This window comes from Plectropomus leopardus, chromosome 16 (assembly GCF_026936395.1).
Source record: "Plectropomus leopardus strain MGB_pleo_1.0 chromosome 16, ASM2693639v1, whole genome shotgun sequence".
Lineage (NCBI taxonomy): Eukaryota > Metazoa > Chordata > Actinopteri > Perciformes > Serranidae > Plectropomus > Plectropomus leopardus.
The window spans coordinates 26,367,282-26,391,904 of record NC_142191.1 but is presented as its reverse complement, the minus strand read 5'-3'; the positions used below and the strand labels follow the sequence as shown (position 1 = coordinate 26,391,904).

General features: G+C 39.2%; 1 protein-coding gene across 6 annotated transcripts in view; it reads right to left on the bottom strand.

The window, feature by feature from the left end:
• Positions 1-24,623, bottom strand: part of myo6a (myosin VIa) — a 212,743-nt gene that overhangs the window by 116,187 nt on the left and 71,933 nt on the right. For all 6 annotated transcript variants that reach the window (XM_088089544.1, XM_088089546.1, XM_042502963.2 and 3 more), the window contains exons 13-20: positions 16,194-16,351; positions 13,989-14,080; positions 12,747-12,819; positions 9,501-9,628; positions 8,299-8,394; positions 7,667-7,837; positions 588-626; positions 262-355 (exon numbers count right to left, since the gene is read on the bottom strand). In XM_088089544.1, coding sequence (XP_087945670.1) covers positions 262-355; positions 588-626; positions 7,667-7,837; positions 8,299-8,394; positions 9,501-9,628; positions 12,747-12,819; positions 13,989-14,080; positions 16,194-16,351 — 851 coding nt within the window. The remainder of the gene's footprint in view (positions 1-261; positions 356-587; positions 627-7,666; positions 7,838-8,298; positions 8,395-9,500; positions 9,629-12,746; positions 12,820-13,988; positions 14,081-16,193; positions 16,352-24,623) is intronic.

Below are 24,623 nucleotides of genomic sequence, written 5' to 3'. Positions count from 1 at the left end.
GTTTTCATTGTCTTAGAATGAGTCGGTCACATCTACATATATTTGCATATAATAATATATATAGAATATATCTAACTTAAAAGACTAACATCATAAAACTAGAATGCACATCATTTTATGAATAATTATTCACTATTCAGGGAATTCAAGCAAACCGAGTGATATGCTCCAGGGTAATAATCTGTTCCCAATCACAGGAATACCTTAAACCCCATACACAATAACTATATAGTCTCATCTAGATTTCAAAATCCCACTGACCAGAGCACTGTAGCTGGGAGAGAATCTGAGCTCCCTCAAACTGGTGGCTGATCATCTTCAGGTTTGGCTTAATGCAGCGGATGAAACTGGAGCCCTGCAGAGACCATATACATGAAGAGAGATAGAGAGAAACAGACACCATTACAGTCGCAGCAGGGACCCCAGACTGAATCAGAAATTCATGATGCTCATCACATCCAAACTCAGAATATGATGCTCGGCACATCTCAGGGGAGATAGAAACGGTATGTGTTTGTCTCTTGTGAGATTTTACAGAGCTGTGTCGCTGTAGCTGTAACATGAAATCATCAGGAAGAAACACTGACCGTGCTGCGGAGCTTGTCCAGGAGAATATTCAGCTGGGTCTGCAGAAAAAAAGGAGACACATTTTTGTTTCTGTGTGGTCAAAGTATATATGTGTATTGAGTAACACTCATTTGCACTAAATTTGAAGAAATTCCCTGCCGGTGTACTTGAGATATCATATTCACAAGAATAGTGGCAGGGTCACAGTGACCTTCACCTTTGACCACCAAAATGTCATCAGGTCATCCTTGTGTCCAAGTGATTGTTTGTGTCAAATTTTAAAAAAAAAAAGATCCTTCAAGGTTTTCTTGAGCTATCTCATTCACAAGAACGAGACAGACAAGGTCATGGGGATCTTGATCTTTGACCTATGGCCATCAACATCTATTCAGCTCACTGTTAAGTCCAAGTTAATGTTTGAGTCAAATTTGAGCAAATTGCCTCAAGGTGTTGAGATGTCAGGTTCACAGGAATGTGCTGCACGTACGGATGTGTGGACGCACAGATACACAACCGGAAAACATATTGCCTCCGGCCTCTGATATCACCAGCGCTGAAGTATAATAAAACCAAGAAATGAAATGATTTGTCTCAGTAAACAAGCTCAAAGAAATAATGACACACCTCAGAGTTAGGTTTGTTTCTCTTTATATAAAGATAAAATCATGCAATCATATAAATACCCAACACTTTAGTTTTAGTAATAACACTAAGAAAGAAACTCTTGCTGAGATACGATCTGATTTCTCTCAGTGTCTGCTCTCTGAGCTGATCAGATTCCAAGTGAAATACATGCATGATTAACTCAAGCAAAGCTCCTGATCTCCAATGATGCATCGCCTCATTGGCAGTCAGTAGGTACTAATAGCTGAGCGTTTTGGCCAACACTACATCCCTCCTTGCACTGGCAGTGCCAAACTTTCAATGGGATATTGTATTACTGTCTGGAATGAGAAACAACAATTAATCTCAGACAGTTTGGAGCTAAAGATGCTGCTGAGGTGGACGACAGAGGAACGCGAGAGAAAAAAGCATTTGTCCCTGATAAGCCTTTGTGAGGAAAAGCCTTTCAGTTTGGTATGCATTAGCAAGAATCCTCTTACTTCGCAGGCTGTCGCAGGTCAAGAAGGATTAATTCTTTACTTTTGATGTGACTCACTTAGAATACCAGCGGGGCAGGGTTTCTGATAAGCACAACTTTTAGAAATTTGCATCATCAACATCTTTGAACTGCAAGTAGTCACAGCGCAGCCATTTGTTTTTACCCAGCTCGGAGGCCCAGTCGGGTGGGGTTTCTGATAAGCTTTTGTCTTGGTAAATATTTCAGAATGTGCATTTTTAATTTTGTCCCACACAGTGTTTTCATTGCTTTTCACATAATAAATGAATTTAAAGTTTAAATTACAAAAAAACAACAGAAATGCTTAATTCATCAAGCTCTGTTATTATTGACGAATCATTAGTATTCCAACAAAGGGGCTGGAACTTTCCCCGCATGGTCGCCACATCCTTCACCCTATAGCTTCTTATTATTTGTTACTTGCAGTGTTGGTGATGCATTATTCAAGTTGGCTCTAGCATTTTTTTCAAGTGACCGTGAATTTGAGGAGCACCTGCGTTATGTGAATGTAAATATATGGAAATGTAAATAAATGTATACTAATTAGGGTCAATAATAGAGGGACAGACAAGCGTGCAAGCCAAACAAACGGTGATAAAACAGTGACAGATTGTGGAGAGGACATGTGGCAGCTGCTAGCAGCCATTAGCATAACTCCAATGTCCTCATTTGTCCACTAAAGGCTGAAACAACCGCACCAGAAAACTTCCCTAATCTTACTACATCATCATATCTGTGTCCTTTGGCTGACAGCAATGTAACATCTAATTATGTTTGGCTTGAGAACATACACCTTTAGTTTGACAAACATTTAATAGCCTGTGTTTACAGTTGATTAAGGTCAAGTCTCCTGAAACAGCGATGGGCTGTGAGTCCATTTTGCCATGGTCACCACTTTTGGTAATGTAAGATTACCTGATACACAGTGGCACTAAAAGACTTTTCAAGATATAAAGTCATTATAAAAGGAGCTAATGGAAAACAAAGATCATAAAACAGATAATTCCTGTTATTGATGGTGATTGGCTGAGCCACGTTCCAAACCCTTGTGAAATACTCTATAAACACACAGCTGCAACCACATTACAATATCAGTGTTACAGTGCCAGTTGGTCAGCTATTGTATTTGGGATAAAGAGCTAAAGAGAGCATTTACAAATTGAAGCCTGAAACATTTATCATCCACCGGGATGAGGATGGTCAGATGTATGCTACCAGTCATTCAGTGAAACTGCAAATCTAAAATTAGTGCTTTGCAGTTGTTTGCCTCTGCAAACCAGTCAAGTTGTACCTACAGTTTACATCCATTAAAACAATGGATAGTTCACCCACAGCTCTCCCGCGGTGGCAAAGAAGATACCCCTGTGTTCCTGGGTTATGGCTACCAAAATCTAATCTGATCTGATCTAAATCAGTTCATCATTGAGCCCATGTAAATATTTGTGCCAAATTTCAACAAATTCCTTCAAGGTCTTCTTGAGATATTGTGTTCACAAGAATGGGATACACGAATGGAAGGACAACACAAAAACATGATGCCTCCAGCCAAGGGTGTCACCAGGGCATAAAAAGCACAAAGACGCTGCTGAAGAAAGAAAATAAGCCTATGGGGATTTATATTTGAGCAGCTGGGGAACCTACTCTATTAGAGAAATACCTGTCATTGATGCCTTTCAATCCGCCGGCCTTTTATCTCCATTCAAAGGGGACAAACTACACCAATGATAAAAATCAGTTCGCAATGTTACTTTAGCTAGCTTGCATTTTTTTATTTGTAGTCTATTGGTCTAGATTTTCTCTAGCTGTATTGTATTGTATGTAATTTTGATTTTGGGGTGAACTGTCCCTTTAAAAGACGTCATACTGAAGTTAATGGCTGGCCTGTTTCCAGTACCTGTAAATGTTTGTAAAGCTCTCTGAAACAGGCTTGTGAATTCTGCTGTATAATTAATAACTTATTTACATCCCCTAGCAGCTTTTCATCAGTCCTGTAAATGTGATGCATTTAACAGCGATTAATGACAAACATTTCATAAATATGACTTCAGGATCAGAATGGACTACGCAGTGAATGACAGGATTCACTGGTTTTGTCTTTCACATTCAGGCTTAAAAAGGTTGACCTATCAGCCGTGTCTGGATGAGCCACTGAATAGGACAAGCTCTTGTTATGATGCATTCAGTCCCTGTTATTGGGACAAAGCTACGGTGTCTGGCTATAATGAAAACCTCAACGCCCTCCACGCTTCGCGATTTCCCTCCATCGCTGCAACCAGAAGGCAGCGCCTCCCGTCACCTCGGCTGACTCTGATTTATCACTGCTCATTTTTCCAAATCGCCTCTCTCCTTAACGCCCAAAGCTCTGTTCCTGTCTGCCTGTTTTGGATCCTCCTCGACACCTTTTTGAACTTTAATCATAGCTCAGATAGAGAGATGGGACTTAGGGCAGAGGAGAGGGAGAAGGAGGAGAGCCAGCAGGATGAAGAGGCTTTAGGAAAATACTACAGGTAACAGAGCTCACAGGTAATAAGAACTCAATCTACTCGGCATTGAGTCCAAATCCACCCTGAGACAAGCCCTGGGCTTCAATCCTCTAAAATAACTCCAAAATGCTGTCCTGTGTCTTCTACGCTTGTAAATCTTTTACACACTTAAAATTTTTTTAACTAATGCCATTACTGTTTGTTTGTTGTCTGGTGTAAAGATATCAGTTTAAGTTTGCCCGTAAATTAACTTTTGGTATAACATTTTGTTGGAACATTTTGGCTGTTAAAATCTTCTGAAGAAAAACACTGAAAATCAACAAAATACTAGGGGTGGACAGATTATCTGCCTGGGGTGGATATTTGACATTTTGTTGTCTGTTTCAGCATTTAAATTTAATGATTGTCAATAAAATTAATTGATGAAAAAATGTGCATATTACACTCAACCAACACCAGGGAAGGCAGTCTGCAATACATGCAAAGAAAGGGTCAGCACTGGAGGAACTTTTAATCTGAAAAAAAGTTGGGGAGCTACTTTTATTCACTCATTTTTTACCAAAATTTTCACTGAACTTTATTAAAAAAAAGGTTTGGGAAGTTGCTGTATGTTGAAAGTTTTACTTTTGATTAAACAAAGTTTTGTGTTGGAGTTTGTTATATTCCTAATTCTAAATTTTGTATGTAATATAGTTTTATGTGTATTATATATATATGTGTATATATATATATATATATATATATATATATACACATATATGTACATTTGACATTATTTGTCCCTCATTACATATAGAGAAAAACCCAAGAAATCCTATCTCTGCAATAAAGTAATACTAAAATGATTTCACATCTTTTCATGTCATGAAAGAGTATCAGTAAGCATCAGTATCAATAATCAGTATCATTATTGATTGGTAACAATGCCCATCCTCAGTCATTGTGTACTATGGCTGGAATCTGACAGGACATGATCCTCTAAAACCCTCCTTGTGTCACTTTCCCCTCTGTCTTCACCTACATGTTTCCTGTCTGTCCCTCCTGCAGCAGTACAGTCAAATAAATAAAACAAAAAACAAAACTGTGCAGAAAAGGCTCTACCCAAACAAAAAGACACAATGCAGTGTATTCACAGACGAAGACTCCTAACTTCAAAGTGCCGCTCTGGATAAAGGATCTAACACCTCGGTGATGGAAAGAGTCCATACAGTCTCAGCAAGGATCTGCGATGTATCACACATATAAATTATGACTCCGTACGCATGAAAGGATAAAATATGTGTACATCAAAGACCCCAATGTTCCTGTGAATATCAGAAAATATCTCCTCGCTGCCTGTACTGTACACCACACTGGCTCTAACTCTGATAACAGAGCCGGCCATCATTCCCAAGGGTTATGTGCATTTTTATTTATTTTTTGGTTTACGGATACATCATTGAGTGGAGCCAGGCGCTGTGGGTTTTTTTTTTTTTTTGCCTTTGGTTAGGTGACACATTAGAGCACATATCAAGGTGAGATGCTGAGCTAGATGAGTCACAGTGGAGGAGGGTATAAAATCCTTCCTCTCTAACAACAAAGAAGCTGCTCTGTTCTCTGAATGTAGTCTGGTACTCTGTAAAATTTCACAGAGAAAAATGCACCTTCATCTGTACTAACAGAGATTCTTTGTGCTCCCATGAGATGGAGTTACAGCCAACAGATTCATGCATTTTTGAGGCCAATACCAATATCGGTATTTGAGAATCTAACAATATATCATAGCTTTTGATACAGAGTTTGAGATGCTCCATCCTTCAGATGCACTTATGGGACCTCAGTGAAGGTGAACTTGAGCGCTGGCAGCTTCATCCTGACCATAAGAGCCACAGTCTGTCAGATCTATATCCTGTGAGAAGGCAAAAACCAGGCCGGCTTGTTAAAGGTGCTGCGTGTACGTTTCTAAGCCTCCATAAATCATTGATCCCTGATAAGTTGGTGTCATCAGTACGGTTTTGGCAAGAGCAGGTAGCACAGTAGATCTGTTGATGCAGAATGCAGACTTTGTGTCCCGCTGTTTATTTTTGGTGCTTTGTTTTTCCTGCATATCTGCACAGAAAAAAAAAAAGAGGTTCGGAACAACATAACTGTACCAGAGGGACGTACCTGACCTTAGTGTACTTTTTGTTCTACTGTTAAGGTATTCACTTGTTGGTACTTAAAGGCACCTTTTGTTTTTAGTACTTTACTTTCTCTCTAATAACAAGTATATAATTTTTCCTGCAGGTGTGACGTAGTGGACTAGAAAAGCAATTCTGCTTCCCTGCTCATTTCTAACGGCACACAGAGCTATCCTTCTGTCTTTGTCTGCTTAAATGTGTGTGTGTTTATGTGCTTGGCTAGCAGTGATACTAGAATACCACCCGGATAATATAGAAAAGAAAATAGACCAGATGCAGCAACTGTTTTGGCAGATTGGTGCTGTAGTGATAGTTTTAGCTCCCTGGGAAGTAAACATAACATTAAACAGGGCATCCTATGAAACATCCTATGAAGCATCCTATGAAGCATCCAAGGGAGAAGCCAAGGGAGCGGCATCACCTCCTGTCTGAATTTAAACCCTCTGGCCCTCAGGAGCCACATTGCCAGCCTCAGAGCTCTATGGCTGACTTCCAGGATTCAGGTGACTTCACTGCACTTCCGCCTCTTGTCTAAACCTGACATTCTCACCCAGATGGGCTCTTAGACGCCATCTTTGGGTACAGATTGATTTTGAGTGAACAGATACTTTGAAGTACAGAAGTGATTCAGTTGATATCCTTAAAGGAGCAAGTTTGAAACCCAACCTTTCTCATTTCTCAATTGTAATACCCAATAAACAATGTTGTTAAGAGTAGTTTAATGAATAACCAATGCTACAGAGTAAACAGAAGACTACATGTAGACTCTGTGATTGGTATAGGCTGATATTGCTTCCAGCAAGTGGCGATTGGGGATCATCCCCAAAAATCCTGGTTGGACCACCCTTATTTCAAACAAAAGCTCTGTCCGATCACGTCTACATGTTCTTAACGATCACACTCAAAGATAAGTGAAAAGACGACCACTATTGAGGAGTGAGCTGCAATAAATTGCTTGGATAACAGCAAACATTTTCCAACAGTCTCTCCTGAAAGTCAGTCATGGTGTTCAATTGCCAAATAAAACTAAATTCCTTTATCAGAAAGGTGTGGGGGTGGGTGGGGGCATTTCAGAAACTGTTCATCTATAAAACAAGCACCTGAATGGGATTTTTTTTAGGCTCTAAAACGATATAAAACAGAAAACTAAACCTGTTAATACTTCTGGACCTCAAAACCACCCTACACACAATTATAATGTATTTTTACACTTAAATCGTGCACTCATAAAAATATCTGACACATAAAATCAATTCGAGATGAGTACTTTTCTTTGAAGTGGTGCATCACCACAGTTTAACATTAACAAATTATCTCAATTTTACTTAAAAACCCACCTTAAACTTGTTGCCGACGCTGATAAAGCTGAGTTTCCCCGCCTTCTGCTTCATGTCTTTGCTGTTGTTGGAGTTTTCAAAGAGTTCGCGGACGAAGCGGTCCTTGGACTCACTGACCAGACACTCCAGAGACATGTGCAGAGCGTCGTTGTTCTTCTCCACAAACTTGGTCTGAGAGAGGGACAATTTTCAAACAGACTGAAAAACATGTTTTCAAGCTCCGGGGATGTGCTGCACAGCTCGGTTGCTTAACTTGAAGGCCTCTGTTTCAGCTTCACCTCAGTACACAATTTCAGAATCCTATTACTTTTTCAAATTTTGGGTTGGCTGTTGTTTATGACTCATACTGCCCCTGCTACCTTTGCTCACCGTGAAGGTGTAGAATAATATCCAAGGCAACAAATATCAGAATATAAAAAGCAGGCAGTCTCATTTATATGAGACATTGCAACGACAGTGTTTTCTCATGAGTTTGGGGTTTATTTAAAATGCATTTGAATGGCCACTTGCTTGGGTCAGGAGTGTTTTCTAAAGTCCAGTGATCAAAGCAAAATAAATAAATAATTTTAATGTGACATTAATTTCAAAGATGGCTCCAGGAAAGCAGAGTGGAGTGTGTTTTTTGAACGCACCGTCTCGTAGCACACGGCTCCTGCAAAGTGTCTGATAATAAATCCTTCATCATCCCTCACGTTCCTGTGGACGGCCAGCTTAGACTTCCTGGGTACCTGAGGGACACACACACACACACACACACATATGCAGAGTCAATCACACACAATCACACACACACACAACAAAACACAGACTCAGCACTCCCTGCACTCCCTGCATATTTTCAATTTACAACGACATGCTAATTCTCAGTCCTGTCAATCATTCTGGGCTGGAAATGAAGATTAAGAGTCAGTGTTCAGTAATTTGACTGTCAGCTACACCACATCACTCTGAGGCTGAACAGCATCACTCAGACTCACTGTATTGGCCTGAATGTGAGATGACCCTTATTATAAATCTTAAATGACCTTTTGGAACATTTGTTTATCAATAAAAAAATAACATGGAAAGAAATACTGTCTTTAAAATGTATTATTACTTTTATATAAAAACACAGGAATAGTAATAGTAGTATGAACTAAAACAATGACTTTTTTAAAGTTATCTAAATCAAAACAAAAGATATTTTATATAAACCTTTGTTTTCAACCAAATTTGCCACCCAACCCTAACCCTAACCCTAACCCTAACCCAAAAATTTAAGTACATTTAACAAAAGCAAAACTATATATCAAACCATCTATTTACAAACTCTCATATGACTCCTGCAGTATAAATAAAGTCTCATTTATCCAGTCCTATGCTAATTCCCAAACACATTGATTTTTGCTAAAACCTTACTATTTACAACTGTACTGTAAGTGAAACGTATCTATTAAAGCCAGAATATATTGACAAAAACAGTAATTTTACCTCTCTGAACATGGCAGCTGCTGGACTAATGGTCTGGTCTAATTAAACTAACATTAAAACTAACCTTTTTTGCAAGTGTTGCAGTGGCATCTTTATTAAAATGTAACAAAGTAACCTTTTCTGCCTTATCTTTGATTAGTGTTCAGTTTTAGTGTCTTTATATGGGGAAATCAGCAGTAAACAGAAGTTGTATTCTTTTTTTTTTTCTTTTTAAGCTGAAAAAACTTTCTCAGTGCAACCTACAGTCTTCTTCTCAGGCTGTGGATCTATCCAAACTGTGTGGAGCCTGAGGGGTTAATAAAACAGTTTCTCTTTTTTCTAGTGAACTGTCACAGCATTTTATTTTGTCTCACGGGTCACTCACAGTGAGGCGGAAGTGGTCCTTGTGTTTGTTGTGAACAGTGTCTGTAAAGTGCTGGTCGCTGGGTTGAGGTAGTCGGTTCTCTTCGTCCAGGATGTCCAGGATGCCGACCACCTTCCCCTCCACCAGGTCTGTGAGAAAAGTATGAGAAGCATGAGAAAAGCCTAACCATTTCTGCACCGTTAATGAAAGCTGCTTCGGATTACCGGAGGCCAACGGGCAACACGACCAATTAAATCAAGGAAGGGTGATGTAGATGATTAAAAATCCAATTAAAGTTAAATGGAATGTGAAAAGGCATGGAGAACGGTTTCTTCTTGACCTAATCTGACCCAGGAGGTGAAGGGGGAACTAATTGTGATAATGATGTTAATTTTTATAATTTTTTTTAGTATTATTATTATTATTATCATCAGTAGAATATAGCACATTTAAAAGATGAAAATGTGGTTTATTTTATTACTAGGACTCCAAAATCTTTTGGTATAAAAACCGATAAAAAGTCTCTAATACCTATGGCTTCAGATCCCCTTTTTATAGCAATAATTACAAATTAAAGCTAGAAAAATGAACATTTTAACATATGTTAGTGTGATAGGAGCTACCTAAAATGGCAAAAATCATCTTTCCATGTTATCAGCCAGGAACCAGCGAAAGGAAGCTCACAGGTCATACAGCATACGTTACCAAAAGAATCACAAACATTAGTGAATAATAAGAAGAAGGTCAGTACCACAGTGAACCTGACAACGATCCTGGAAAGGACTGTAAAACAGAAGCAGATGATATGAAAGCTGCACTAACAAGAAGGAAGTGATGGAGATGATGCACTGAGTCTTTCTGAGTAATGTTTCCTGACATGAACTGACATGTACACAGAGAGGCTGTTTGATGCAGACTCCTACTCACTAACTCACTCCGTCCAGCTAACCGAGAGACCAGAGGAGCCAGACTTCCTACTGAAAAAACCCCCAGAGACATCCCCTCATCCTTTCATCCATCCCTTCATCCCTCTGTCCACCCCCTCCACCTGCTCCCAGTCACAGGAAATAACATGCATGCAGACAGGAACAAAACTGCGAAACGAAATTAAATCTGAAATAAATTGATCTTTTGAACCTTTTTTTTGTGGAGTTACAGATATTTTCTATATGTGTCTTATCTTTGTTTTAATTTCTGCTTCTTCTCGCCTGCATTCATGTATCTCAGTCTGTGCAGATTTCATTTTCTGCTACATCAAGTATGTTTTTATGTCATCCCTGTTTTTTCTTGAGTGGACAGAGAAACATCAGCTTTACCAACACACAACAAGAGCCCAAACAAACAAATACGCTCTAGTAATCTACAGTTTCAAGCCGCTAAACTGAGCTCATTGTAAACAGTCTGTGCTGGCCCTGCTGCTGCCTCCCTCCAGCTGACTCGGCTGTAGTTAAGCATCTAATATTGATGCCATTTCACAGAGCTGGACATCAGCAAAAAGCATAATTAACCTCCTTCACCTCTAAATCACCTCTCATCCATCTCCCTCACCGTTTATGAAGACACGTCTCAGTCAGGACAGGAGTTCAGATGCTCTGGGGCTTCATTACTTTGCCTCTTTACTTTGTCTGTCCATGAAACAGCACTGAGGCTCCAGGGTCCAAACTGTGGAGAGGCAGCTCTCACAAAACCCAGAGATCAGAGCCAGCAGCACATCAAGGCCAATAATGAGCAGCCTGCTGCTGCTCCAGGCTCGTAAACTTAACTTCTTTTTCTGTATAGCTCGAGAAGATTGGAAGCAAACAACCCCTGAACGAGAAAATTAAAAACACGAATACTACAAAGCAACAGCAGCAGCAACCCTGTAAAACCTCAGGCAACGACTGAAGAACACTTTATCTGAGAGAGCAGGAGAGGTTCAGTGATACATACGGTTCTGTATGCAATACAAAGGCAGACATAAAGTTAATCTCAAGTCCTGGCTGTTAAATCCAGATTCAAGTCCTGACTTGAGTCAACATCTGCAAGTCCATTCAAACTCAAGACAGGAACTTCTTACATCAAGCACCAAGTATGAACTAAAAGTCCCAAATTAAAAACTCCCATGTCAAGCCCCAAGTTAACACTAACAATTCCAAAGTTGAGACAGGAAAGTCCTACCTCTAGTGCCAAGTAAGACTTCAAAGCCCAAAGTCAAGGTCTACAAGTCCCACTAGTTCCATGTCAAGTTTCAATTCAATATGTGCAAGTCACAAATCAAGTCCTACATCAAATCCCATGTAAACATCACAATGTTAAAGTCAAGAAAGAAAAGCCATTAGTCAAGTCACATTTTAAGATCTAACCAGACAGGAAGGTCTCAGGTCACGTCTCAAAACCAACAAGTCCTGAACAAAGACAGAATAGCCACAAGCCATGTCAAGTTCAGAACTATAAGACCCCCAAAAAAGACTGGAAGTCGAAAGTCAAGTCACAAGTCAAAACAGGAAAGTTCTAGATCAAGTCCCAAGTAAAAAACTTTAACTCCTATAACAAGATAGGAAATCTGCAAGTCAACACCAACAAGTACCAAGTCAAGACAGACAAATTTCAAGACAAGACCAATAAGTCCCAATTACAGACAAAAAAAGTTGTAAAAACACTGTCAATTTAAGAACTACAAGATCCAGAACAAGACAGGAAAGTCCCATATCAAGTCCAGAGTCAAGGCACACAAGTCCCAAGTTGCCACCCACAAGTTCCATGTCAAGATAGAAAAGTAAAAGCTATGTCCCAAGTTGTGTTTTATGTATCTGCTATTAAAAGGGTTTCCCAGTGCATAATGCACTGCACAAGCCAAGTCCAGAATCAAACCACATCAACTGTTTAAATTCTGTTACCGGTTACTTTAGAGTTTAAATATTACTACAGTTTAAATATTACTACAGAAAGATCATTAATTCACTTTTCTGAAATCTTGAACGATCCTAGACATTGAATTACCATCTGGATATGTGAAGCCATCAGTTTTTCCTCAAACATCTAAAATGCATTAAATGTTTAGTTAAAGATGACTATACCCAGCTTGAGGTGCTCTTTTCTCTTTGCTCTTTTCATTATGTCTTGTTATGTACTTTATGTTCAACACATGGGTTAAAGTCAATTATGCAAAAATAATAACAAACATTTAACACTTTTGCACAGGATAGCCACTGAATATGGAGGAACAGCAACCAGAGCCGCTCTGAATGCATGACCACGAGTGCAGAATGATGAGTGGCGTCTTCATACCTATGCAGTCCTGATTGTCGACATAGTGAACCTCGTTGACTCCGAGCCCCTCCCTCTGGTACAGCTCTTGCTCCTGGAATGCAAATGAGACATTTCTAATGAGAATCCATAACGATATTCACGGCGTGCGCGGCATTCATCTAATGAGCAGGATGACGATTGTGAGGTTCCAGCTGGAGGGCATTGGAGCTCTCTAACAAATGGCATTTAGACCACCAGGCTTTCTGCTATTACACTTTCATGCAGAAAGAGCATCTTAAACTTGTGGCTTTCATGCTGGATGCTGCTCAAAGGTTTTGGGGCGGCAACATCTTCAAGTATGTAAATGAAGAAGGTCAAGTGAGACTGAGTCTAACATTTGGGGAAAAAGAATGATCAAAATGAAAGTCAAACAATCTAAAATATCATTTAATGATGCTTTGTTTTTAAGAAGTTCAAACAGATATGGCTTTAATGAGCTGATTATATTTTTTTACTGATCCAAAACTTTGCAAAGGAACTACAATTACTCATCAGTGACATGTCAGACCTGTGTGTCATCTGCTGAGCAGCTTTTATCTACAAAAAACCAAACAAAACTTTACAGAGGCTACAGCTCTCCAAGGTCAACGCCTGCTCCGTGTTGGTGAAGTTTTAAGGCCTCGAGTGCCTTCTGGTTCACTTTGTGAAGAACCCTGAGTTAAGGCAAAATTATATATTGAGCATCATTATCCCCCCCCTCCAAAAACATTGCAGACTTGTTTTGGTGCGGATGATGTCTGGAAATCCTCAGACTATAGGACACATAGTCTGATGAAAGCAAAGTAAAACTTTCTACATCATGTTTCTACAGCCGTGCGTTATCTAAAAGGTATTTCTGAGATAAACGCATTTATAGGATTTAATCGTCAGAAGATTTTTTTTCTTTTAAGTAAACAGTAATCATCACACAACATACTTTCAAAGGAAAAAAAACATGTTTTTGAAAGAATCTTTCTCCTTAAAAGTCACCAAAATTTAAGTTTTATGTTTTGAGGTGAGTGTTGAAAAATCTATACTTCTATTCGGAAATGAGAGTCCTACAATTTGAAAAAAAATGACATTTACTCTTACAAAATAAGTGCCTCCAATAAGAAAAGCATTTATATCGTTGTATAAATCAAAGTCCTGAGTCACTCGGAGATGTTTGCTTTGATTTGCTGCTGTTTGTAAGTGCCGGCTGATGGATCTGAGGATGGAAACGAGGTGAATGAGAGCTCTCACCTCTTTCAGTATGCGCTCATTGAAGAACTGCTGCAGCTTCTCGTTACAGTAGTTGATGCAGAACTGCTCGAAGCTGTTGTGTTCAAAGTACTCTGCAGGAAGAGGAAGAGTGGTAGAGAGTCAGTTTAAGTTGCTGCGTCACAGGCAAAGCAAATCTGACAGGATACACTACTTTAAGAAATCATGCACAGTGCAGATGGTCTTTTGATCTCTATGATGTGTGGAAGTGCAAAATGTCTTTACAATTAGGCTCTAAGAAAAACTTCTTTTGTACTTGCAAACTATTTGAAGCAAAAGGCGTCACTCTGATTTTCGACTGGAACTTCCTGTTCTTTCTATTCTGAGACAGGAGAGTCTAATATTATAGTCACTATGTGTATCTTATCTGCCAAAACTTCTCAGGAAATAAAACTCAAAAATCGAACCTGCGTCTGGGATGCAAAAAAAGTCTTTGGAGACTAAATTTGGTGTTCGGGGACAATTTTATAAAACACTGAACCACCTGTGTTTTAGGATCAATCATGAATGGAACTTGCTTTTATTAGAGCTGAACAGTTGAATCGAGCTGACAGCAGAACAGTCGCACAACTACACTTAAAGGTGTCTGGTGACTGTTCTGCTTTTGGGATGTTGAAAGCAAATTCAACAGTAATGTGTTGTTGTTTAAAAAAAAGTTGCAGTTGTATACATCCACATACAACTTACAGTTTCCATCTATGTCTGTGGAAAAATGGATGCTTTACACACTTTTCTCCTGGCAGCACAGAAGATCTATACCATCAAGATGAGCACCCAACATTAGTGTCACCACTTCAGTATCTGATCAAATGTCTCCCCTTCTGTTCCTGAGTTATGATGTTGAATAATGGCCAGAAAAGTGTTTTTACAGAACATGATGTTATCTTTGACCTCTTGGATATAAAATGTCAGAATTTCATCATGTCCTATTAGACATTTGTGTGAAATTTGAACGCACAAATTTTTGAGTTATGACCGAAAACATGTTTGATGAGGTCACCATGACCTTGACCTTTTACCTCCAGATTCTAATCAGTTCATTCTTGTGTCCAGGTGGACAACTGTTCAAAATTTGAAGGAATTACCTCAAGGTGTTCTTGAGATATTGCTTTCACAAGAATAAGATGAATGCATAGTCACTGTGACCTTGACCTTGGACAACCAAAATCTAAAAAGTGCATCTGTGAGTCTTCTTGGATGTTTGTGCTAACTACTATCTTGCATTCACAAGAATAAGACAGACACTGTCACAGTCACTTTCACCTTTGACCATCAAATTCAAAGTGAACCTTTGTGCCAAATTTGAAGAAATTCACTTAGTGTCTTTGAGATATCACGTTGACAAAAATGAGATAGATGAGGTCACAGGGACCTTGACCATTGACCACCAAAATTGAATCACTTCATCACTGAGTCAAAGTGAGCATTTTTGCTGAATTTGAAGAAATTCCCTCGAGGCACTGTTGAGACAATGTGTTTATTAGAACAGACGGACGGACAGACAATCCGAAAACATTATGCGTCCGGCCTTGGCTATAGCAGGCTTGGGGGCATAAAAACACTCAAGTAACTTTCACTAGAGATCTTTGGATGAAGCTGTTTTGGCCCAGTTCCTGATCAGAGTCCTTAAAAGGGGAGCACCACTATTTCCATGGTCTCAGAAAGTTCAGACACTTTTCATCTAGAACATCTTTACCGTTCATTGTTTATGGAGCAGCTCCAGACTTTATACCCTATGACATAAAATATTTAAGTTTTAGTGCTCTGTTTTTAGATTTGAAAAGGTTGATAATATTTACTAATATTTTTGGACTGTCTTAGACAATAGGAATACCATGTATACATTTTGAAAATGGGCAGAGTTCCCTTTTATCATTATGTATCTCCCAATACCAAGTCTGATACTCTTATTTCCCCTAAATGTTACTGAAATATGTATCTGACATATTGCAATAAAACACCAATGGCACACCTTATTTCCAACAGGCTATTTTACCCAAATACTGAAGATAAATTATTGATATGATCTTAAGAACGTTTAACTGGAGGAGTGTGACTCCTGACATTAACGTGAAACGGCTTTTAACCCATTTATTAAAATATGCCTGGACCAGCTGGTGACATCTCTTAATTTTAAATTTTCAAATGTCATTGCAATAGTGATAAGAAGTTTTGAGGGATACCCACCAAAGCCAGCAATGTCCAGGACGCCGATAAAGTTGGCTGAGGAGTCGAAGGGGAAGCACTGGTTGACCCTGGTCACCACATGGTCGAACAGGCAGCTGTACACGGCCTTTGCCAGGGCGTCCCGAGCGTTGTTAGCTTGCTCCACTTTGAGCGGCACTCTGGAGACACACAAAGAAGAAAAAGTAAAAGGGTCAGTATCTCCATATCACAAGGTCATACAAAAGACAATAAAGGTACAGGGAACCCCAAAATTTAAAAAAAAAAAATATATATATATATATATACATATTTTTCCTCTTAAATGTAGTATTATTTATCAGCCTGGATTGTTTTGGTGTGAACTGCCGAGTGTGGGAGATATCAGCCGTAGTGATGTCTGCCTCCTCTCCGATATAATGGAACTAGATGGCACTCGGCTAGTGGTGCCAAAAAAATCAGCAATTTCTCTTTCCAGGAAACCTTACTTAGTAACTCAAGAAAATCCATTGACCTTGTTGTGAGCAGTTTTATGTAGGAACTATTTTTTTTCTGTTGAACTACACCCACCATCCATATCACCATGCAGAAAGAAGCGTGCATCTACTGCTAGCTCACCTAGCATCACTGAGCTAACTAACGATACAGCTCAGCTGAGAAGTAATATTTACATTGTGCGCTGTCACAAGCACGAGCCTCTCGTCCGGTAGATGCATACTTCCTTCTGAACTGTGATACGGTTGGCAGGTTTTGTTTGTCCGCTTTATTGGAGAGAAGGCAGACATCTCTACGGCCAACATCTCCAACACTTTGTAACTCACACCATAACAATCTAGACTGATAAATAGCACTACAGGTAAGAGTAAAAGTATGTATTCTTAATTTGAGGGTGAACTGCCCCTTTAACGTGAGTAAATTCTTAACTTAAGAAGTTGTGTATTGTGCTGTTTAACACTCTGAGCTAATTGCCTAAAATAATTTAAGTGTAAACATGAATCTGTCCGTGGGGATAAAGTGAGTGTACTTATTCACCAACATCCAGTTGAAACGAGCAGGACTCGTCTGACTCTCCAAGCAGATAATTGTATTATTGACAGCTGAAGAAAGAGAGATTGGTTGTGAGGTGGCAGAAAACCATAACCGGCAGTGAGCTCTGTGGAGGTATTGTAATTGCTTCTGAGTGTGTGTGAGTGCACGGTTCAATAGCGGCAGACAAAAAGAGTGACCTGATCGCGGGGGCCAGATAAAATGTACCGCATTAATCTGCGGCAAGGCTCAACTTTCTGCTCTGGACTTTACCTCTGGACTTTACTTCAGCTGCAGACTGCAGTGCACTCAAGGACACACCAGGAAATGGCTCTGAACGAGTGGAACTCTCGAAGCTCCAAATAACGACTTCGAAAATCAAACTCCCTCCTCTCTCTCTCTCAGCGACAAATTATCTCCTCTGCACATACCTTTTTAAGCCACATGCAACATCACGGAAAATACAGACGCCTGATCCCTGCAGGTGCCTCGGTGGTATTTTTCTAACACATTATGCTGTGATAGGACGACCTGCTGCGCGAGGGGCAGACCCCCGAAAGCTGCAATCTGTAATTCACTTCTACACCTGCACACTGTGTACCTTCCCATCAGAAATCACTATGTGCTGTACATATACTGTATCTCCTCCATTTACATATATTCACGCAGTGTTTACCTGCCACATACGTTCAGCCATGTAAATATGTTTCAGAGCTCAGTCAATAAATCATTATGTAAACAGACAATTGCAAGGTTCTCTCTGTCTTTTGCTGCTATTTCTCTATACACGTATATTGCATCTGTGTCCCATGTTTTTTTATTGATTTTTTTGCATTCACAATCAAACAACAATATACAACATAAAAATGCTATAATAAAGGAAGGACGAAAGGAAGAAATAGATGAATAAATAAATAAATAAACAAGTACATAAATAAATAAATAAAAAGCCATAATAATTTGTGCCCCATGTTTTTGAGAGAAATCTAAACTTTTGGACACATACATGCCACTTAGCTTGGCCTTTACTTTTTATTCTTTATGGTCTATTTGTTGGACCTGTGCACTGGCTTAATTTAAATGACCCATAACAGTAACAGGACATGAGACAGATAATCTTTGAAAAAGTGCACTTCCTCCCCCTCCTCCTAGTGCTACTAATGGCATATGCCATAATCCCTGTGCCTGAACAAAAACAACCCAGCTGACAACCATATATCTTTTAATTAAATTATCCTACTGAACCGTAAAGTTGAGTTATTCTGTCAAACTACTCAATTTTGAGACAAACTTAATAATGATGAATGATGAATAATTTATGGTATTTATGCTCAAATGTCATGTAAAAAAGTGAGCATCACACAAAGTTGCTCTGCGCACATCAACAAAAAATTGAAAAATGTTTCAGACAAAGTTACAACCACAGAGCGGACCTCACGACCTGACTTATCACCCATCAACACTCCCACAGCTCCTCACCTTCACCCCCGCCCTCCCTCCCTCCGCTATCCGCCATGTTTAATTCATGTCGCCGGCTCCTCCAAGCTGCAGCGCCGCCGCCAGAGGTTTTAATACTGCGGTGAGGCCCTCTCATTTAAAAACCAAGAGGTCTAAATGCCAGGGCAGCATAATGTCAGAACACTAATCGTACAAGTAGCCTAATATGTATTCCCTATGAGCCTCTGCACCGTGAATGTTTCTCTCTCTCTCTCTCAGTGTAATTACTGCTGTCGCCTTGTGTAGAAATTGTGCTCTCTGAAGACGCCTGCTGGTCTGCAGCTGCTCTTTGGCTTCGTACTCAAACACACCACATGGGAAAAAATGGATTTTAAAATGGACTTTCAGCCAACAGAGGAATGCTCTGAAATATAACTGAGGGATGTTCGAGGTTTGTGTTAAAATATCCTCATTCGTTGCACTAAAGCCATGATTCATTTATAGAAATGTGCAGCTCATCTAGGCCTTGAAATCTGAGAGAACTGTGTGTAAGATCACATTTTTGACATTTCAAAATGGAAAACACTGACCCTAACCCTGTCCCACATTTAACTACTTTCTGTTTTAGTGATTTGGAGGAAAAAACTGTGATGTTCGCAGGTGTAAGCCAAGCCAGTGGCTGAGTGGCAGTAAAGTTTTAAACCTGTTACCCTCCCTGTGATAGAGCTGCAATGATCAGTCAATTAATTGATTATTCAATAGACAACTAGGTTGTTAATCAAATAAACATTTTAGCCATTTTTTAATCAAACAAAGCAATGGTTTGTAGGTTTCATGCTTCTTTCGTGTGAGGATTTGATGCTTTCTTTGTTAAACATGATATTAGTTTGAATATTTAGGCTATTGCTCATTTTTTTGGTCTACTTTTTTACATTTTTGACATTTTATTGACAAAACAATTAATTGATAAATAATGGGCAAATGAATCAATGACAACAATAATCATTAGTTGGAGTCCAACCTTGTTATAACTTGTCAAAAGAGACAATTAAACCATACAGGTGATGCATTTATCAGTATCTAAAATAGCCATTTTTTCTGGTAAGTTTAATTTGCCAAACATCAGAATGTACTTTGCTGTGAATTGATTGGAGTCTCTTGTTAACTAGCAGTTATAATTGCTCGACACATGACTCAGCATTTTCTGACTGAGAGAGTTGAGGTCTGGATAACGTGCATCATCTTCATTCTGACTTTTTGATTGCGTGTTAATAACTTCATTGTTCTACAGCGGTCACACCTCATGAAATGTTTAAGAAAAGCCAGGTCTTGTTTTTCTTGAGGGTCTGCACACTTAACTGAAGAGAGACAGAAGAGATCTGCCCTGAACCGGTTACCAGTCAAACACAGAATTGATTTTAAGATTGATTTCTTCTTAATGCTCTGTATGGAGTCGACACCTCTGATGTCCTAAGTCTGTACGACTTTTAAATGCTGGCTCAAGACCCAGCTTTTGATTACTGTGTTTTAGTCCCCTTTAATATAATTACAACCCCCCAAAAAGTTGCAATTTTGCCTTTTGTACTTATTTGACCTGTTTTTGACTGAATTCTCAGAAAATTAATAATGATAGATTTGCAACATTGCAACTTATCTCTATACTTTGCACATATTGTTGATACTTTATATTCTGTGATCCTTTGAACATTTAATGGTCAGTATTTTGCACATTTCATTCTCTTCATTTCAAAAACTGTAAAGCTCTTCTCATTTGAAAGATTATTTATTTATTATTGTACAATTATCTATTTTATATTTACTAGTCCATGCTTGGGGATATGTGCACTGCAACTACATGCAGATTTTTAGGGGACGGACGTGCACGTCACAACCTTATGCAGACGACGGACCTATATATTAATACAGACTTTGCCAAAAATGCAATAAACAAGCTAAAAAATCTGCTTCATCAGTCACTGTCTCCGCATAATGGGCTAAAATCTGTTTGTTATAACAATGGATGAGAAGATAAATGAATGCTTTAGATGCTGTTATGCAGCTCCGCCCATACTAACAGTAACATTAGTTGCAAAGAGGGTTAACTTCGAGGGAACATCAACGGTGTGCACTGTTTTGAGAGACAACAACAAGTTTTTAACAGCTATGACAGAATAAAAAAATAGTGCTTTATTTCTGTCATACAAGCTGCAACCTTAGCCCACAATGTGGGTTGCAATGACAGAGCGGCACTGTCCGTGTTTTCACTCATTGACTCCACTGGCAGGCGAAGAAGTCAGCGTTATTAATACAGAATTTTTTATACAAAACGGGCACGGGCAGTAGTTAAATGAGACAAAGGGCTTCGTCAGTCTCCACCAATGGCAATTCCAAAAGCTCATGTGCAATTTTAGATTGATTGGGCAACCCACTGAGGATAAAAATGGGTGCAGACAGACAGATACAGAGTTTTCTTCATTTTATAGTAGGACAGGATACTTCTTGACTTTGGCAATACTTGCTTTTTATTTCTATTTTTTCTCATTTCCCATACTTACTATTGTGCATCAAAGCAAATCCATGAAAACCTACTTGTTCTGATTCTTATACTGGTCTAGCACACCTACATATTACAGAACAAGCATAGTTTTCCTGTATGGGCCTCTGGCTCAGGTTAAAGGGGACATTTGAGTTGTTTTACTTAGCAAACCTAAATAAAGCCTAATCACAGGTGGATTGAAAGGCTGATCACTTTCAACCTGTTGTCTTGCAATTTATGCGATTTCATAGAGATCTGAGGCACCAAATAAACATAATATTGTGCAGCAGGAAATATGACCATTTTTTTTCTTTTACTTAAGATTATATAACAATCCCTCATATTTATCTTGACACCAATCTGAGGGGTCCAGTGAGGATCTCCAGGCTTGAGGCGATGATAGATTGACACTTAAAAATGGTACAAAAAAAAAAGCTTAAAGGCAGAAAATGATTCAATCCTCTAAATTAAATAAAGTTTGAGAAGTGCTGGGTGAAGGGGAGATGGATGTGGTGAGCCAACAGAAGTAACTGCAGGTTTGTTTAATGGCACGTCTGGCTGCCGGGTTGACGGAGTAATCCTGCCTCGACTCTCACAAGCTGTTAACTGTGACCTCACCCGCCGGGTCGCTTTGATTGGCATCTCCCATTTTCTCTTTGCCCTCCCACTCATTCTTCTCCCTCCCGCCCCGCCGCTCTGTTGAAATTACACTCACGCTAGATGTTCGCTATTCAACCCTGCCTGTTAAAATCTCTCCCATCTCATTCTCTTCCCATCTTTTTATATGATGTTTGGTCTATCCACACTTTCTGTTGCTTTCACTCCCTTTTTTTTGTTTTTCTTTCTGCCATCTCACTCAGTCTTTCTCTGTTTTAAAAAAACTCAATTGCTTTTTCTCTCAATTATTTACTCTCTTACCCCAAAAAACTCTATTAACTACTGTTAATGACAAAATTGTTTGTCATTACTTCTTTTTCTCACATCAAATGTTTTTAGAAACATATTTTAGTGTATTGTTGAGCTTTTAAATAAGAATTTTGTGACCCCATGGTCACAATAGTCAAGCTAAAACCAAGCATCGCCCACCTGCCAGAGGAAAAGTCATTTTTACAGCTAAACAGTACAATAAATAAAATATATTCCTGAAAAATAGGCAATACAGTAACAGAATCTTGATTAAGATTTGATCAGCGCCGCCTTGTTTCACAGTCAGACAGCAGTTTACAAGTGATTGGCATGACTGATAGCTGCGCTTGGTTTGGTTGTTTTTTTGGTCAGCCATGGTGAATACTTGCAAATGCCATTAGGAGCAGTAGGAGGAAAAAGAAGAACAGGTTTTCCACTGATAATCTGTCTCATGTAGTACTGTCAGAAAACTGTGATACAAGTAGTTGAGATAGTGGTGCAGACTGGATTGGAATCACTCTGATAAGTTTTGACTCCTGATGCCAAAATCACGTTTATAATGACCTCAACAATTGCAATGTGTGTCCCTGCAGATTCTCCAAAAATGTTGGCTGTTAGCCGTCGTTAAACTTGTCTTCGAGGTTGCTGCCACGACCCAAGTAAACTGTTAATAACTGCCTTGGTAAAAAACTGTATAACCTTGAATGTGTTTGTTTGCCAAGAAGAAAACTAAATGATCTTGTTAACTCGAGTGAAGTGTGCTCTGACTTGTTCTCAGCTGAATCAGATTAGCCCAGTCTCATTCAGCCTTAAAAAGCATCAAAAGGTTCCTGACACCGCTGGCGGCTCCGTTTGTTGACTTGTAATTAGGTGACTCAGGTTGGAGTGCTTCAACAACTTCATTATGCATTTAGTGAGAAATTTGTTTGAATTTGTCTGAACTGTGCTATCTTGCAAATATATTCTTTTATGACCCGACATGACTGCTCAACTAAAGAATGAGACACTTCCAGTTGTCTAGAGACCATCTGAATAATGAGTGTGAGTGTAGCAGATCAGCAGTAGGTGACAGCAAGTTAGTGTGCAGACTCTGATGGTGGGAAAACTTTCTGACAATGATAGGTTTCACTCTCCCCACAACTACCATGAACACGTTATACCTCTCAAATGGTCAAATTCTAATATTAAGTGCTGGATTGCCACAGGACGTTCCTTTATTTCCACTTTGCTAAACGATAGTTAGACAACTTCCTCCAGTGGCGCTAAACTTTCACACTGTCTCTCTCTGTCCAGTTTTTTCTTCTTCAAATCTCCTCTTCCTCACCTCTCTTCTTCTTCAATAAGTGTGTTTGCGTTCGTGCAAAGAAACTAGTTTATCTGGACAAATCAGGTTACTTTTGGATTTAATTTGCTTTACGGCACATAATTAGATTTCTGTTATCCGAAATATGCCTAGCAGAAAATTATACCCAAAATAAAGGAAACAAAACGAAAAATATCCGATTTTAATTCTCTTTCTCTAAATCCAATCTCCCTCCCACGCTCTCTCTCTCTCTCTCTTCACCCCCCCCCCTTCTCTCTGCCTGTCTCTCACCCTCTCTCAGCCCCACACACAAAGCCGTCTGCACTCCTGCTTACATAACCCAGACAAATAAATAACGAGCTTAGGTGATGCAGCCAGCTGGCGGCAGTCCAACCCGCCGCCTCTCTTCAATTCACCTACTGGTCTCATTTTATCCATTTTTACCAAATCAAAGCAATAATCTGTGAAATTGTCAAATAAATAAGATAAGACTGTATGGATTCATCTGTGTCACCACTCGCTCCTCGATATAACTCAGCCTTAAATCGAGGTTAAGGAAAGTTTTAACATCTGCTGCTATAAATACTTTTATTTTGGTAGCTCTTACGTGGCCGAAACTCACTCAGGAAATAATGAGAATTGGAATAAAAAAGTGAGAGTTTAACATCAGCAGCGATAGCCACGATACAATAGGTAGTGACGCAGAGAAAAGAGAGCCGCCTACAGAAACTCCAACAAAAAAGACGCCACTGTTCTTTCTACAGTACGTGTTTCAACTGACAGGTGGTCATCACAGCAGAGTGAGCAAGTACAACTTTCACATCACATATTATACAGACCAAACTTACGAGCACATACTGTATATAAAGATGGACTAACCTCCACATTCTGACAGTGCACAAAAATGAAGGCAAACCTCTGGTACAGGTGGTATCAGGGGTATATAGCCCTCTCCTTCATTTAGACATGAACCCTTAACACAGCTGATTGGACCACTTTCAGTCATAATTTTTCACTCCAATCTGGAAAAACATGGCGGCCCTTTTGTGCATAATTTTCCAAATCTGTTGCAAAAAATCTATTTTTTTTACACAAAGTTTAGCTTAACAGTTACTGAACCCGCTTCTTTTTAGGGGTCAACCGACAGTAGTTTTTCAGGCCCTACACCAATACCGATTATTAGTAGTTAATGAGACTGATAACCAATATTTTTAAATATAAATATGCATTTACAATTAAAATTAAA